Here is a 17,446-nt window from a genome sequence, read left to right as displayed (position 1 = left end):
AAGTTTACTGCCTCAGTGTGTTTTACATCGAGACTGCCAATTACTGTGACATTAAAACCGCCTGAGAAATTTTACTTGACCAGTCACTTCATTTAAACTTCTTTTCACAATAAGGTGAAAATGTTTCACCCAATCTTTGCGCACATACCATCAATTGGTAACTAAAGGCTGAGAAGATTCACCGGTGTATCAATAACACATTAAACCATATTTTTACACGATACATAAAGACATGTGTTGCTCATATTATCTTCATTTTATCACATTAGAATAATTCAGATGGTACTTATCTATAGCCAAATCATTCCAAGTAAACCATCTGTTCATATGGATATGTTAAACTTGCAAACTCCACATGATCTATGAAGTCAAACGAGTCTTTTTTTTCATTATGGCAAATAAACCAGAAAAGAAACGAAAGGGCCTCATGGCGTTCTTGGAACGGCATTTTCTTGTTCGCCCACTGCACAGGCAGTTGCAATACTGGAGTGCCTCACGTTATGAATTACACACACACACACACACACACACATACACACACACACACACACACTCTCTCTCTCTCTCCCTCCCTCTCTCTCTATTTATCTATCTATATATCTGTGTGTATATGTAGTTACACACACATAATCTGTTTGATTAGGATTAATGAATAATGAGAAAGGTATGTTACTGTATGGATACCAACTTCTTTAATATATCATGATGCGACGTTTCGCAACAATATATTAAAGAGGTTGTTATATCACATTAAGTACATATACAAATACACAGTTGATTCACAATCGATTGGTTCGTAGTGTTAACAATCGTGGTTTTAGCGTTCCGTGCTGGGATGGGTTATGTCTGATACCACTACAATATAACGGAAAGCTTTTGTAATGGAAATTGGTGTCCTCTTGTCAAGAATTCATGCGCAGAAATATGTCAAAAGTCTTTTGAACGGACAAATCATGAAATATTCGAAAAGCAGTTGGACAGGGAAACAAGCGACACAGGAAAATGTTCTGGAGTCTTTTTCATAAATATTTCAGGGGATCTAACTGTTGTTAATATTTCCTCTCAGGATAGAAGAAGACCAGCAATTGTGTGGAGACCATTCTTACTCTGGATACTCGGCCTATTTTGGAAACTTGACCATTGTTGCAGTAAGGTGAATATTACCATATCCGTGATTTTTACCATAATCACTGCTTGTATATTATAAAGCCTTTGGATTTCTACTGCCACTGTACTTTACTGTTGTACTGCCACAGTGAATTCGTCGCCGTGATATATATTATGTTGCATACCTGTAGTTACGTTAAATTTGAATAGTTAATAATATTCCATCTCATAGCTGTTTATTGGTTTCATTTCGAGTTCTGATATGTATGGGCGCGTCCGGGATCGAAATTTCATACATAAATATATATTACTATACTCATGCCAAAAATGGTTGTCAATTGGTTGGAATTGAATGTCCATCGGACATTGGCTGTCCTGAATTAGTTCCTGACAAATGACAAAGTCCCGCACCGTCATTCAACAGATTCATAATCTCCTTTGGTGTTTTGTATGTATATTCTTCAACAGTATCTGTACACACTGATTTGTTGTTATCCCTGTTGAAAAAATACCGACCGCGATATTTTTCATTATTTAATTAACTGACGAACGTGCCATGGGCGACCAAGGTCACCTTCTTCAGATCAATCCTATGAATTAACAGCTTGGTGTTCGTACAGGAATTGAAAACCCTTGACAGTTCCTAAAATCTGAAATATCTGAAATGAAAACCGTTGATAGTTCCTTACATCTGAAATATTAAAGACTATTCAGTATAGTCTGTTCTAAGTCTCACTGGCAATATGTTAATTTATACGCCCTGTGTGTGAGAAATGCCAACACTCTGTGTGTGAGAAATGCCAACACTCTGTGTGTGAGAAATGCCAACACTGTGATTGAAACAGTATTATCCTAGCAAGACACGTGATGACGTGATGACGGATCTCGCTATCTGTATTGCCCCCTGAAAATCTACCGAACTGTTTGACATCGGGATCTCGTGTATCAGCCACGTGCCTGGGCGACAGCCTCCATCCTTCTCACCTGCAGTTGCCGAGAGACTTTCAATAGCATTATTCCGCAGTAACTCTTCCACAGACCGAATGATGTTGCCTAGGGTTGTCCTCCATGAATATGGGGCGGGTAACCAATGGGCGATAATCACAGTGAGGCACAATACAGACAGGCAGTGGGCCATTTTGCAGTCAAAATACATATAAAAATCGGTAATTAATCTGAAAACCTTTATACGCTTAACCAAACTCCACTGCTTATACAATATAACAGTGAGTAGCCTTTACTATTATCAATCTTATTGCTTTGTTGTGGTAATGTTCATCCTAATCTTGAACAACTTAATCTACATTTAAGAATAGTCCACTTAAATATCCGAAGTCTTTAAGACAAAACCGATATATTGAAAACGGAATTCGGGTCATACGATAAAATATGTATTAGGAAATCATGGCAGCGGGCTGATATAGATGATAAAATTCTCCATATTTCGGGGTTCCAACCTCAATTTAGAAGGATTTGCAATATACGTGAAGGAAAATTTAATAGTACAGCATATACAACAATTAAACATTGTAGGACTGGAGGCTATATGGGTACAGGTAACATGTAAATCTTGTTCCTATCTGATTGGAACCATGTACAGGGCCGACAAAAGTGATGCATACGACATAGTGGATGGGATTAACAGTAGCATCAGACTTTTTGCTGATTATACGTCCATTTATGTTATCGTAGACGATCCATCTGAAGCAGCTAACTGCTTAAATGACGATCTAGAAAAGATATCCAACTGGGAAAATACGTGGCAAGTTACTTTTAATCCTTCAAAAACAGAAACAATGCATGTTTGATTGGCATTTTAGAAGATTTTTTCATCTTGTTTTATTGTTTGGTACAACGTTTCAGGGCTTGTTCTGGCCCCATCAGGTAAAACTAAAGAACAGTAACTGTTAACTCTGTCCGTGACGTCACAATGCTTATGGCGTCACAATGCTATGACGACGCAATACATGTGGAGGTCATGATGGAGGTCATAATGGATAGAGCTAACAGGGCTAATATGAATACATGTTATCATGAATATATAAAATAATATTCTTTACTGCAAAAATATTGGATTAACTTAGAAATGTACAGATACTTATTATTCAAAATTGCGTATTAATTTAGAAATGTACAGATACTTATTAATAAATGTATAGAATGTAAAGTAATTGCAGTGTATATATAGAAATTGTGGTTTAAACATGGGAACAGTGGGGCATTGTCTATTGTTTTATGAACCATGCATTCGGGAGGTACACATCCTGAGCCCTGTTTATTACTGGTTTTGTACGTTTGATGAAGATAGCTTCAATCAACTTGCGTTTCCGCCAGTCACTAATGTGTTTTGCAAGAACTTCCCAGTCAACTCATGTTTGGGATTATTCATAATGTGCTGAGAAACTGCACATTTCAGATCCAATTTGTCGACTGAAGTTGTGTCCTTTCACGCGTGTAGCTACTGGTCTGCCTGTCTCACCGATGTAGATGTCACCACAGTCACAATTTAGGTTATATACACAGCCTCTTGGGTTGGAGATAGCCTGATTGCACTCCTTACCATTTGAACGTAACAAGGTTTTAAGGGTTTTGAGAATATTGTGTCAATGCTGGCCATTTACTTCATAAGTCTGATGACTTGGTGGCTGATGGGCCCAACATACGGGATGCTGATGCGGATGGGAGATGGTTCAGGTTTCGGATGATGCTGAACTTGATCTACTTTGGTGAGATAGGCAGACCAGTAGCTACACGTGTGAAAGAACACAAAACTTCAGTGTTTAGTGTGGAGAAGTTTGTTACGAGTATATTAAATCTGGCATGCTAAAGCTGATGTTTAGAACATGTTGATCACATTCCAGGTTGAGGAAGAAAGATTTGAGGATAAAAGAATTAGAAATTCAAGCTGATAAAGAAATTAAACTGGGAAATTGATTTACAAAGTCATATCTCTTTCGCTACCTTTACGGTGAATGATAGTTTTATTTTGATAGATTAGACTCGTTCCACTCTTCTCTGGGCGTAATGTTCCAAAATAATTCTTACATTTTGTGAAAATGTGGCTCTAAATTTGTAATGGCCTGATAGTCAGTCGGCCATGCTATTGCAAAGTATATTAAGGCGGAGAGCTCAAGACGTTTTTTTATTCTGCCTTGCATACTGATAGGAGTTGATACACCTGAATTTGATAGTATTTTGTCATTTCTTGAGTCCTTAGCCAACGCCGTGGTTTTGTTAAAGAGTTTATGTGGTTTTACCATTCCATTTTGTGTTTATAGGAGGGGTTGTAGAAACTCTTCCTATCAAAGGTGTTGGCTTTATTATGTTCCTGCTCACACGGCTCATAAATAGAAATACCATGTGTTTTATATGTGTTACTACTCGTGCTAAGGCTAATGTCTTATGAGAAATATTCCGGTTATGATTTGGCTTTCATGGATCATTCTCTTGTCTAAATTCTGTGGGAGAGTACTAAAAACACTACCAATTTGGCTGTTGAGGAACCAATTCTGGGCAAGGACAGTTGGTTGAATTACAGGGAGAAGACTAAACGTTCTTGCCAATCGGGCACTCCCTTTAGAAGCAACTGACAATGTTCCAGTTCGCTATTATTCCAAGGATATCATTTTGATAAGGAAATGGAGGTTGTCAGATGTACCTGTTGATAATGAAATGAAGGTTTTCCATCAGATTGTTTTTCCAAATTTCTATCGAAAACATGTTTCTGAAATTTCTGGGAATGGTTGGTTACTGCCGTCAATTCTGTCGAAAGTTTTCACTTGGGGGTAGTCCATCTCGCTTATTTGCAAGGCAAAAGGGTGAATTTGTTTGGGACAGCAATTATCAGGCTGCTTTTGAGAACACTAACACCATTCTTACGAATTTTCCTGTTCCCCAAGCAAACAAATTTTGAAAACCCTTTTTCTTCAAATATATTACAGATCAGAGGGATATGTGAACTTTTGCTGATTTAGACAGAGTTCTTGAAGGCACCACACTGTGCTACAATCCTATATACATGTCCTTTCAATTCTATTAGATCCCGGGAGTTATTTTCTATAGGTATATATATGTGGAGATACCTCTTGCTTCTCATCTCGCATGATCTGACACGTCACTTCAGAGGCGTTCTATTGTATCCACTGGCGTCCTTACCGCAACTGATATCCCATCTGTATCGATCCTCCACCTTAAAAACGATCCTTTCCCAGAACACATGGCTAATGTAACATTTACCTGTACTCCGTGATCCGTGAAGTAACTTGTATGGGTTTTTTTTACAATAAGTATAGAGAATGAAATCCACTTTATTTTTGCATAGCTACCTCCGAAACCATCTCCTTGCAGAGGCACGTTCGCTTTTGTGCCTGTAGACACGTGTCCTGTCGTCAGCGCTGTGAAGAGTGTGAGTGTGGGGACACCAGCAATGGGCTTCACACATTGTACTCATGTGGGGAATCAAACCCGGGTCTCCGGCGTGACGAGCGAATGATTTAACCACTTGGCTACCCCACCGCCCCTACCGCGGTGAAGAAGTAAACGTGACTCAGTGGTAATGAGAACCCTCTCAGTTTGAGTGCTTCCCATTGAAACTGTTGTCTGCTTCACAGGAGATAATGACGTCGATGTTCTGGTTGTCTTGTTGTATTGCCTATTTAAGTGAACATTGCTGATCATTTTTGTAAATTTCGTTCAATTCAAACAACAACTGGTTAGTTGCCTGTCTGCGATAATTTCAGCACAGTGTTTCTCTGGTTCAAATCCGAACATTCAATTCACAATGGATAATGGAGAAATTCCATGTCAAAACTGATGTAATACCGCACGCAATATGTGCAAGTTGCTCTACCTATTGTTACTCTGCAACCTTTACAAAATAAGCATCTTCTTCTTGAAATAGCCAACAAAGTAGGAAGACAAACCGATCCCCTTTCGCCCAAGATGACCTGTGAAAGGTTCCCTGAGATGAGTGGACACGACGACAAGGACCAAGGTTCCCCATCACAGGAAACAGGGACACAGGTAGGTGTGTCTGATGTCAGCTATAAAAATCGGGTTCACGTTGTCAATTCCCATGTCAAGCCAAGATCGCTAATTTCGGGAATCACGAACTATGAATGTATCTGATGATAGCTGCTACAGATATTTAAAAGTTTGCTGCACTTTTGACAAAGAACATATTTGCCCTGAAACATAACTATTCATCCATAAACTGGTCCTTCCAATTTTGTACTCATTTAAAGTATTGCCTTGAATGGAATACATACATACATGCATGCATCCATCCATCCATCCATACAGGCATGATGCCATACCCGTTGTAACAACATCCGTGAAAGAACGAGTCACGATCAAGCACCTGTTCTTGATGGAAAAGAGCAAGAAGCAACAGTATTGACAACACTGGATTGTCTCAAATACTTTCTGTAAATAAACAGTCCTGCTTTGATAGTTTTTAAAATTTCAGTTAATCTTCAAGGCAGGGATGTTATGCTTCTTTTATTGGACCATGCAATATTAAATATGTACAGATATCTGTGGCGATTTAGTAGTCAACACATTAGAAATAAGAACATGTCTACAGGTTTTAGCCCAGGGTATGTTTTAGTGGATTGTACTTCGGTTAATATTATGTCGTTATATGTAGTATTCTATGATGTGTTATTGATACTTGTTGTGTTATCTAAAACCTTGCCAAAGGGAACAACTAAACGGTTTTTAGAAGCTAATTTGGGAAGAATGGGTTTATTAACTGTTTTTTAGAAGCTAATTTGGGAAGAATGGGTTTATTCCATTTTTCCGTTTTTGCATTCTACCAAAGACAACATCACACAATTCTTAATCCACGTTGAAAAACATTCAGTTTCATCTTCCATATTTAGTACATAAACTAAGTAAGAAAAACTGTCAAAGCAGTACTTGATGTGTTACCATTAAATTGAGTCATAAATGAAATGTGAAATTTGGGGATGGACAGGCAAGGACATGGACACAGCATGTGCTCCTCTCCTCTGTGCAGACGAGTCAGAATTTCTCTTAGGGTTGGCAAAAAACAAAACAAGAGCATTTGGCCAAGTGGTTTCACTAATTTTAAAAACACTGGAGGACAATTCCCGTTGCTTTATCCACGACAGTTTGAAAAAACAACAAACACTCTTTCTAAATCAACATTACAACAGACAAGACCCGAAGTTCAGTTTTCATATATGTTGAGCAAGTAATATATAACTTCTTTGAGAAGCATTTTAGAAGTTGTATAGATGAAGGAAAAACAGGTCATATGGACAGTCTAGTTCTTTATTGCAATGAGTCTCATTACACCGAAACGTCGCACTCAGTGCAGTAAAGAAGTTGACTATCCATAGAGCTTGGTTTTCCTTCAAGTAATATATATTCATCACAAATATATTTAATTGCCTAGTATCCAAGTTGATTTCACAATCAGTTCCATTAGTGCTACGATTTCAGAGCAGATCAGCAGAAATGTACGACCCTCGTCAGTGAGCATGTGTTTTGTCATTGTCCTGCAATGCCAGTGCTCGTCTACTTTACATTACTATTGTAATAAACGCGATTTATAGAATCCAACGTTTGCTCACAGAACCATTGCTCTAACGGGGTGTGTTTGTGAGTAGTCGTGCATGCATTAAATATCATATTCATGATTATTGCACCCTTTATATACCGGCGGTGCAGATACACTACAGGTGCAAAGTACGTTTATGGATAAAAATTCTTTATTCTATTTTGAATTAGACTTTTCGCATTTAGTCCTTATAAGTTGTCAAGAGACTTGTTGTCTTGCTTGAAAACGGCATAAGGGTCGAAACGTCTCATCATAAAGAATACAGACGCAGATATTATTGATTGTGGCGTAAAACAACATTCAACCACATGTTCATAGACTCGCAGTTTGTTGAATCATATACACTATGCATTGTGCTGCATCAGGCGAACAAACACTTGATTCTGTATACACATTGTGTGTGTGGTTGTTGCTGCAGTTAGCGAGGGCAGTCATCATGATAACACTTATCGCGAAAACCTGGTATCGTGACTGACCGTAAATATCAGTGGTAGAATTGGTCATCAGCAACCCATTATTGTCGTAAGAGGCGACTGGCGGTTCAGGCTCCATGACCCGGTCCATGCATGTCAGTGTGTCCAATTTGCGTAGATCGTTGCTCATGTCAATCACTGGATTGTCTGGTCCAGGTTCGATTACACACCGCCGTAATTTAGCTGAAATACTGCTTCGTTAAACAACACACTGATTTTACCATACGGAAGTGTATTTGGTTGTGTAGTTCCGCCAACTATTATTTTCTGCAAATTAAATTTACATAGCACAGTGAGATTAGACTTCATGCAGTCGATCATATATTTTGCAAGACTGCTTGGTTGTTTTTGAAGAATGTCCTGGTATATGAGGATCTGTGGGTGAATTCTGTCTTAAAACGGCTGGGCAGAGAGGCAGCTTTGGGGAACTGGTTTGTTTCATCCCGCGGACACGGGTTAAGTGACAATAAAATGAGTTCATTATTGAACAACATCTGGGCTGAGATCTTATGACCATGGACCCCTCTGACACCAGTAAACTGCGTCAGCTGAGACCACTCTTTCACTCTGTGTCTCCCTGCTAAGGTTTTTTACATACATTTCAGGTATTTACCATGGACTCCGGAACTGGTCAAGAACTGACCATCCCGACAGCTGATGTGGTTGTAGATCCCCCTGATGGGTTAAAGGCGTGGTGTTTAGTATTCGTTGTTATGATTTTAGCCTGTCTGAGAGGAACATTCATAGAGCTCATGCCACAAGTTCTGTTGTTTATGGGAAGTACAAATAACACATCATCTGGAGGCGCGGGACACATTGAGATTTTCCCAGTACTGCCAGTGGAGGCACAAACAGTAGATAACACTTATAAGGCTCTGTATTCAGTGTCAGGTAAGCAGTTACCTGGCCCCGATTTCTCGAAACAAACTTAAGTCTGAGTTTCGACTTAAGTTAGAGTTTTTACTCAAATTTGAAAAAATGCATTTCCCAGAATGAACTAAAATCGATATTAAACTCAAACATAGTAGACAATTTGAGTTTGGTGGATAGATTACTTAAGTTGTTTGGGCTTTTTAATTTAAAACATCCAGTTGAGTTGAAAATTCATCCGTTTCAAATTGTCCAACTCAGTTTGAAATTTGAGTAAAAACTTAAGAGAAATCGGGGCCAGATCTGTTCTTTATGAAAAGTATCGGATTAGCAGGCGACGGACAAAGCTGGGGTTACAATTTACCTACTTTAGATGTTCTTTTAATGGAGGCACAAATAATAACGGAAACTCTGTTTTAGATAACAGGAGTACCTTTGAAGCAATAACTAAATCATTTATTGTCATTGATAGAGATCAGATATTGTTTTAGGTCAGGAATCCAACAGGAAGTTGTCATATTTTCTCGCTTTCAGTGTCTTTATGGTCATAAAATCGGCTTGCTTTACAGTGCACACTGAGACATTGATCACATGGAATTCATTAGCCCCTCAGTTGTCAAGAGCTATATAGAAAATGAAGAATTTACTTCAATATGTCGTTTGTCTAAGGAGACATCTGGCAATCTGGCAGTGACACCCTATTGGAAAGATAAATATTGGAACATTGCTTCGAGATACCCTCAATGTATCATACAAAACTAAATCCCAGATTGCTCATTGAAATTATTAGAACAAAACTGTAGACGATACTAAGATATCAGAGACACTATTCAGCTCATGCCCCACCAACCTAGTCTACCTGAAATCACTCGAGTATGCATGTTATAGTGTGCATGTTACAGAACGAGATCATGACCACGAATGGACCAGGAGATCTGCCTTGCATTGTCTGGGGATTGTCTGGATTAGGGCCCATTGCGGATTGTTAGGCGTTTCGAGAACACAACATCCAATTTCACCCCACAGCTATTCAGTGGGATGGAGGGGAGGGTTGTTCAAGAAAATTCCCGGAAATTTCGTTTCGTTAATATTTCCATTTGGATATTATTTATGTGTCGACGGACCAATCACACGTTTGATGGCCCAATCAGACGCTAGATGGCCCAAACCACTAATCATGGCAAGTAGACCATCAAGACGGATCAGGCCTGCCAAGACCCTCTCAAAACTGGCCACGTAAATTATATTATCAACTAAATTTATGTATTGAGCACTATATAATTGTGTTCAACTATACAAATAGAAAGAGTATCGCAACTCCTACCATTGTTGATGTCCTTAAAACCACATGTATGTTCATATAATCATGTTCGTTTGCATGATTATTGTGACACTTCCAGCGCACCATACGATACATTTAAACATGCATGTGCTACGATCAAAGACGAATATCACTTGCAATGCGACGTCATTACGCAAATATTAAGTTTCAAGAAATTGTTTCTGAGGCTCGATAACTTGGAAAATCAATTGATTTCGTTTCAAATACGTTGCCTCCCCAACTGACTACTGCTCACAGATGGTACGTTATTGGGATATAGAATGCTGGCTTATCATTGAGGGCTATTGCAAGAGATGTTGGTTGTATTCCATCGACTATAAGCCAATTGGCCTGAAAACATCAACAAACTAATGACGTTAAGGATTGTCCGCGTTCAGATTGACCACGAGTGACTACTCTTTGGGAGGATACTCTTTCTCAGTATCACAACAAGTCATTTGGTGTTGTACTTTTCTCAATGTGTATATTATATATTTGTTTTAATTTACCCTTCCATTGATTATTGTTGATTATTTCATCAATGGTGTTGCAGTAATAACAAGTTGTATTCTGACTGTCTCGGCTGGTTACCGGTCGATGGCGCTGATCGGAATTTTTCTGACGGCAGTAGGGTATCTCGGAGCTGCTTTCTGTGACATTTCCAATATCTCTCTCATCTCCTTCCTGTACGGGGCACTACCAGGTTAGCTTTGACTATTACTATGTCTGTAAACCTACAGCCTGAGGGTTTAATATTACGAAGTTTATGGTACATGGTTATGTGTATGCTGAAAACAGGAAACTGGTATTACTTTAGAAGACTTTCCCACATGCAGAGGATGCCAGTAAAGCTACAGCCTGAGGATTTAATATTTTGCGGTACATTGCTAAGGTTTTAGTTGAAATCACGAAACTGGTATTACTAAAGAACCCATTCCTAAATACAGAAGATTGTTTCTTTAGTTGAAGCACATATGTATAATACAACCATACAAGCCACACATATTCAAATATGAATTCAATGCATAACTCACTTGGTTTACTTGCCCTGATTTGTCCCCTCCATAGCTTATCGGGGGGTTCCAAAAAGCTGCAAACTTACATCATTTGTTCCAAAAGATAACTAAAGATTTGATGATCATGCAGAGTTCTTTTGTCAAACTTTAGGTATCGGGCACAACTTGATCGAAGTGGCAATTCTTGCGGCAGTCCTGCAATACTTCAGAAGACGCCGACTGTTGGCTCTATTCATCGTCGACGGTGGTGCTCTTCTTGGAGTTTTGGCTGCTTCTTTAATGTCAGTGTTCTTTACTGGATTCCCTGGCATCAACATCTGGAAGAGTTATCTACTCGTCCAAGCAGGTGCTGCTTGTGTTATGATTCCGTGTAGTCTCATTCTGAAACCCCTGAATACCCGGATGAAACGTCCAGCCAATCAAAGCCTAATATCATATGTGATGGGTATGGATGAGCTGAAGGTGTTCCGATCTCTACTACTCTACGTCTTCGCAGTGGTCTGCTGCTTGTGGGACGGGGGTAAGAAATATCACGAACCGAATTCAATTCTGAACAAGAGCGACAAACATGTTGACACAATATAGAATAGGTGCATGAAAGATTTACTTGGTGTTTAATCTTAAATACTATTTTGTGTAATTTTACGTTTCCATAATATACGTATTATTCTCACTTTGCGAAGGATCAAATCATTGATTCAACAGAAAACTATGATGTGGGGTCAAGTTTGGTTTAAATATCTAAGTCTATTGCATGCATCCACGTTTTCAATGTCATTTCATTTGGTAGATCCCACATCTGCTATTGACAGTTGTTGTGTTCTCATCAATGACCCATGCCATGATTTGCAAAATGGTTGATTGGTGCCATGAAAACTATTCTTATGGTCACTCATGTATCAAGTGCATATGGTTAGATTAAAGTGACTGTTTTCCTAAAGATGTGTTACCATATCATTATTTATCCACTTTTAAATGGACGCAATTTCACATTATAAATCTAAGTTTAAGTAAAGTTGCAATTTTTTGTGATCCTTAGCAAAGTGTGAGTGGTATATAATATCTATTTTGAAATGAACCTAATTCTTTGTGACACTTATTAGACCCAGAAAGTGTCAAAATGTCATGGAATCACTCTGAAGTATTAATAGTTTTACCGTATCCGGTCATATTTTCTTTCTGTTACAAACTTTTTTGTTTTCTGCCTTAAATCTACCGCTGTCTTCAGGTGGAATTAAGATAATGGAATAGATACAAAAAAATACAACTGATAAAAAAAAGTCTGTTTCTCTTTGTAAAGGTATCAGTGTCATTGAGACCAAACTACTGAATTTCAAGGGTCTGCTCTGGATTTTGCCCACTGGTCAGATGTTGATGTCAATTATATTGCTGGCCAGTCTGGTGGGCGCCTGCATCTCGGGCTGTATCTGCAGTAATATCTGTCTGAAGAGTGTGGTCATTGCGATGGCTGTCTTCAGTGGCATCCTGTTCCTTCTCAACATAACGGCCAGTCTGTTTTATGACACCATCTATACCATCACCTATTCCGTACTGGTGGGAATGTTCAAAGGTAAATACTTCTGAATCATATGTAGTCATTTGTGATGGCCCTGTCCTCTCGGAATTCGCCAACAGAGTTATGTCTCTTTCTAATCCCTCTAACTACGAACAAAGGTTTGTCAGCACCAACCCATATTTAGACCTGCTTCACTTTGGAGCCTCACTCCGCATTTAGCCAGCATATTGTGACATAACTGAGACACTTAATAAACCCAACACACATAGAGGTTAGCTTTAGGTGATGTGATAGTGGTAGGGGAACCTCACCCCGCATTTAGCCAGCATATTGTGACACTGAGACACTTAATAAACCCATATATCACAGGTTAGCTTTAGGTGATGTGATAGCGGTAGGGGAGCCTCACCCCGCATTTAGCCAGCATATTGTGATATAACGGAGACACTTAATAAACCCATATATCACAGGTTAGCACATAGAGGTTAGCTTTAGGTGATGTGATAGCGGTAGGGGAGCCTCACCCCTCATTTAGCCAGCATATTGTGACATAACGGAGACACTTAATAAACCCATATAGCACAGGTTAGCACATAGAGGTTAGCTTTAGGTGATGTGATAGCGGTAGGGGAGCCTCACCCCTCATTTAGCCAGCATATTGTGACATAACGGAGACACTTAATAAACCCATATAGCACAGGTTAGCACATAGAGGTTAGCTTTAGGTGATGTGATAGCGGTAGGGGAGCCTCACCCCTCATTTAGCCAGCATATTGTGACATAACGGAGACACTTAATAAACCCATATAGCACAGGTTAGCACATAGAGGTTAGCTTTAGGTGATGTGATAGCGGTAGGGGAGCCTCACCCCTCATTTAGCCAGCATATTGTGACATAACGGAGACACTTAATAAACCCATATAGCACAGGTTAGCACATAGAGGTTAGCTTTAGGATGATGTGATAGCGGTAGGGGAGCCTCACCCCTCATTTAGCCAGCATATTGTGACATAACGGAGACACTTAATAAACCCATATAGCACAGGTTAGCACATAGAGGTTAGCTTTAGGTGATGTGATAGCGGTAGGGGAGCCTCACCCCTCATTTAGCCAGCATATTGTGACATAACGGAGACACTTAATAAACCCATATAGCACAGGTTAGCACATAGAGGTTAGCTTTAGGTGATGTGATAGCGGTAGGGGAGCCTCACCCCGCATTTAGCCAGCATATTGTGACATAACGGAGACACTTAATAAACCCATATAGCACAGGTTAGCACATAGAGGTTAGCTTTAGGTGATGTGATAGCGGTAGGGGAGCCTCACCCCGCATTTAGCCGGCATACTGTGACATATACCCAACCTACTCACTGAAGACACATAGAGACTATCATTGGGTGATGTGAAAGAGGTAGTCTTTGTTAAGCGTTTATCATAAAATAACATCATTTTATCATTTATCATATTAACATCAATGTGTCCACTGGCCCAGCCGGTTCAGTCCGCCACTTAGCTTCAATTCAAATTGTAAAATGCTGCAGAACTGCGTCACCTTCAGTGTTCTTCCCACGTTAGGATGTCACGCCATGATAAAACTGTTCCAAGATAAACCATTGACTCATCATGCCATGATAGACCTGAGGCTTCGTTAGTGGTTAAACCGGTGGCCCCAAAACCCTATTGAGCCAGGACTTCACTGGATGTTTAAGGTGCTATTCAAAACTGATGCAACTGTAAGTCAGTATAGAATATAATGACATACTCTCAATCTCAATTTCGGACTTTTTTTAATCCGTACGCAACAGATGTCACTTATATTACTAAATACATTTTCGAGACCACTCGAAAAGAAACTAACTTCTGGTTGCTATTGTCATGTCACAGGTTTTGGAAACCTCTTGGTTGAGTATTCTTTGCCGCTGTTTCTCGGGGAGGAAAACGTTGCCATCGGTGCAGCCATCATGACCTCGTTTCAGTCCATTGGAAAACTGTTGATGCCAGCCATAGCAGGTAAGCACTTCATAACCACTAATATCTGAATAGAGATTACATATTGACAACGTTGTTTCAAACAAAGTTGTTGCATCGTGGTCATATACAGTGAGTGAGTTTAGTTTTTCGCCGCTTTTAGCAGTATTCCAGCAATATGACGGCGGGGGACACCAGAAATGAGCTTCACATGTTGTACCCATGTGGGGAATCGAACCCGGGTCTTCGGCGTGACGAGCGAATGCTTTAACCACAAGGCTACCCCACCGCCCTTATATAGAGTGTTCTATACCTCTGTTCACAGAGGAATCTATCGCAATCGGACTATTCTGATTGAAATATTTGGCAAAACATTACCTTATCTGATTGACGTAATTCATGTGATCACCTCAGTTGTTCGGACCCAGTAAAAACGTACACGTCTCACAAAGCAGATTCTCTAAATTGTTTTTTTATTAATGAATAATAAAACATGAAACTTTTCACCAGACATTTAATGGTGAGACTCGGCGATGGTGGTGGGGCAATTTGAAAAACAACAACCATTGTTTCCAGAAAATACTAAAATATAATGATTTCTCCAACCTGTTACGAAAATGCCGAAACGCGATATGAAAAGTTTAGCTCCTATTGTCGATCGATCTTTTGAAGATTTATTAACATGCAAGTTCAGCGCCAAAAATATGGTTATATCTCACCATTCGTCCAATTTCTAAATACCTTGACAAAGAATTTGATTCATATGCAGTTACTGTAACACTCATCGGTTTAAATGTATTACTTCAACAACTATCGCCGCGGGTATTCCTCATAATGAAGTATTGTTCATATTTAATCTTGCAGATGAAATCGAAAAATCGACCAAAGACGTAGACATGTGTTTTTACTTTGCCGGAGTTATCATCTTCGTGTCAGCTTCCGCCATCGTGTTGGCCTACCGCTTACACCTGCGTGTGACCAAATGGGTGGTAGTCTCAGACAACCCAGACAAAACGCCAACCAAGGAACCAGAGTGCACTGGGGTGGTCACGGAAAGATTCTGATGACAGCAAGTTAAGGCATATCTTGTGGAACATATTTCACAAACCTGACCAGGAATGTTAGAGAGCTTTATGGGGCTTTATGCATGTAAGTTTAAAAGATCTGACTCAAAGCATAAATACATTAAAAATTTCGGAAGTCGGTCGATCAAGATTACAACATTTAATGTCTCAGTCAGCTTTCAGAATGGTTTATGGTACATGCGTGGTGGACATTTTCACATTTTGCGCATCGGTCTTTGACAGTGATTCAACAGCTGCTCGTGATGATCAACGCTGCTCTTGGCAAAGGATTTTTGTGGATGTGGAAAGTGTTTTGTTGCTTTGATTCAAAATGACATTATTTGTTTGACCTCATTTATTCGAATGTGTCCATTTGCCGAATGATGTGCTTCCCTGATGTCAGACGTCGTCATAATTATATTTCTACCACTTTGTTTTTCAGCATTCATAATTTCTGATGTGTGTCAGGCTCGATTGGCCTATTTCGGATACATCGCTTATATGCACACGCATGGGCATCCGTTAAATCAAGTATGCATTGAATATATTTCTATATCTGTAACAGTACCTACATGTATGCTACAGTATTAAAAACTTCATTTACGCACACATTATTACTTTCTTTTGTTCAGTCTAATACCGACAAGGAAAAATGATAAGTCTATATGTACCCAATTGTCTACAATATTACCAGTCAAATGCCAATCCACTTACCCATGACCAAAACGTGTGCATCGCACCCCTTATGGAAAATCAATGTTTTATTCATTAAAATGTTACAAGTAAAGTGACGTTTTTTCTTCATTTTTGTGAGCACCTTCAGAATACAGCACCACACCTTCTCGTGAGGACGATTTCTGCCGTAGGTCACGTGTCATTAAGACAAGCAACCACTTTGTGAGAATCCGTCGGACGCGAACCCGCGACCTTCGGATTGTTAGCGCGACAGCTAACCGACTGAGCTACGTCCACACTGTTACACAATGTGCAAATTACGCACGTACAATTACGAAGGTTACGGATAGTCTTGGTGTCTTGTGATTTTAATCTACGGACACATTACCGAATGGACCCGATGCCATTTGGCACACTCGTCCCATTCCGTAATCTACAAGATACCGTGTGGCGTGGAATAAGTCGATATGCCTCAAACTGAAATGGGTTGTTTACGTCAGGCGTCAGACGTAGATTTCACGGTGCATGCATGAATGACGTGCTTTAATATAAATCGGGTGATTTTGTGACAGAAAAGTGATGTAGGGAACACTGTAAGGATAATGTGGATCGCACTAAGGAACGAAGGAGACATGAGCATGTGTAGTGACGGCACGAGGGTGAGTTAGCCTTCGAATCATTACTTTACAAAATTTATGTTGCGTGTGAAAGAGGCTTGAGTGCAAATTCCAGGCCAATTTCCATTAGCCCAAACTTTCTACATTAAACCATTTCATAGTGTATTTTCGACGTTTTTGGTTTCCAGTTTTTGTGTGAAAAAAAAAGTATTAACATGCAAAAAGGAAA

At 39.5% G+C, this 17,446-nt stretch overlaps 1 protein-coding gene across 1 annotated transcript; it reads left to right on the top strand.

Moving 5' to 3' along the window:
• The first annotated feature begins 801 nt into the window (after window positions 1-801).
• Window positions 802-16,607, top strand: LOC124289150. Its single transcript, XM_046725757.1, has 8 exons — window positions 802-1,153; window positions 6,008-6,129; window positions 8,772-9,057; window positions 10,911-11,060; window positions 11,525-11,893; window positions 12,674-12,943; window positions 14,778-14,903; window positions 15,726-16,607. The coding sequence occupies exons 2-8, from the start codon at window positions 6,049-6,051 to the stop codon at window positions 15,923-15,925; spliced, it is 1,482 nt and encodes a 493-aa protein (XP_046581713.1). The 5' UTR covers window positions 802-1,153; window positions 6,008-6,048; the 3' UTR covers window positions 15,926-16,607.
• Window positions 16,608-17,446: the final 839 nt, after the last annotated feature.

This window comes from Haliotis rubra, unplaced genomic scaffold, assembly GCF_003918875.1.
Source record: "Haliotis rubra isolate DU_JTF1 unplaced genomic scaffold, ASM391887v1 Scf1115, whole genome shotgun sequence".
NCBI lineage: Eukaryota > Metazoa > Mollusca > Gastropoda > Lepetellida > Haliotidae > Haliotis > Haliotis rubra.
The sequence above is the reverse complement of the archived record's forward strand: the minus strand, read 5'-3'. Positions and strand labels throughout refer to the sequence as shown.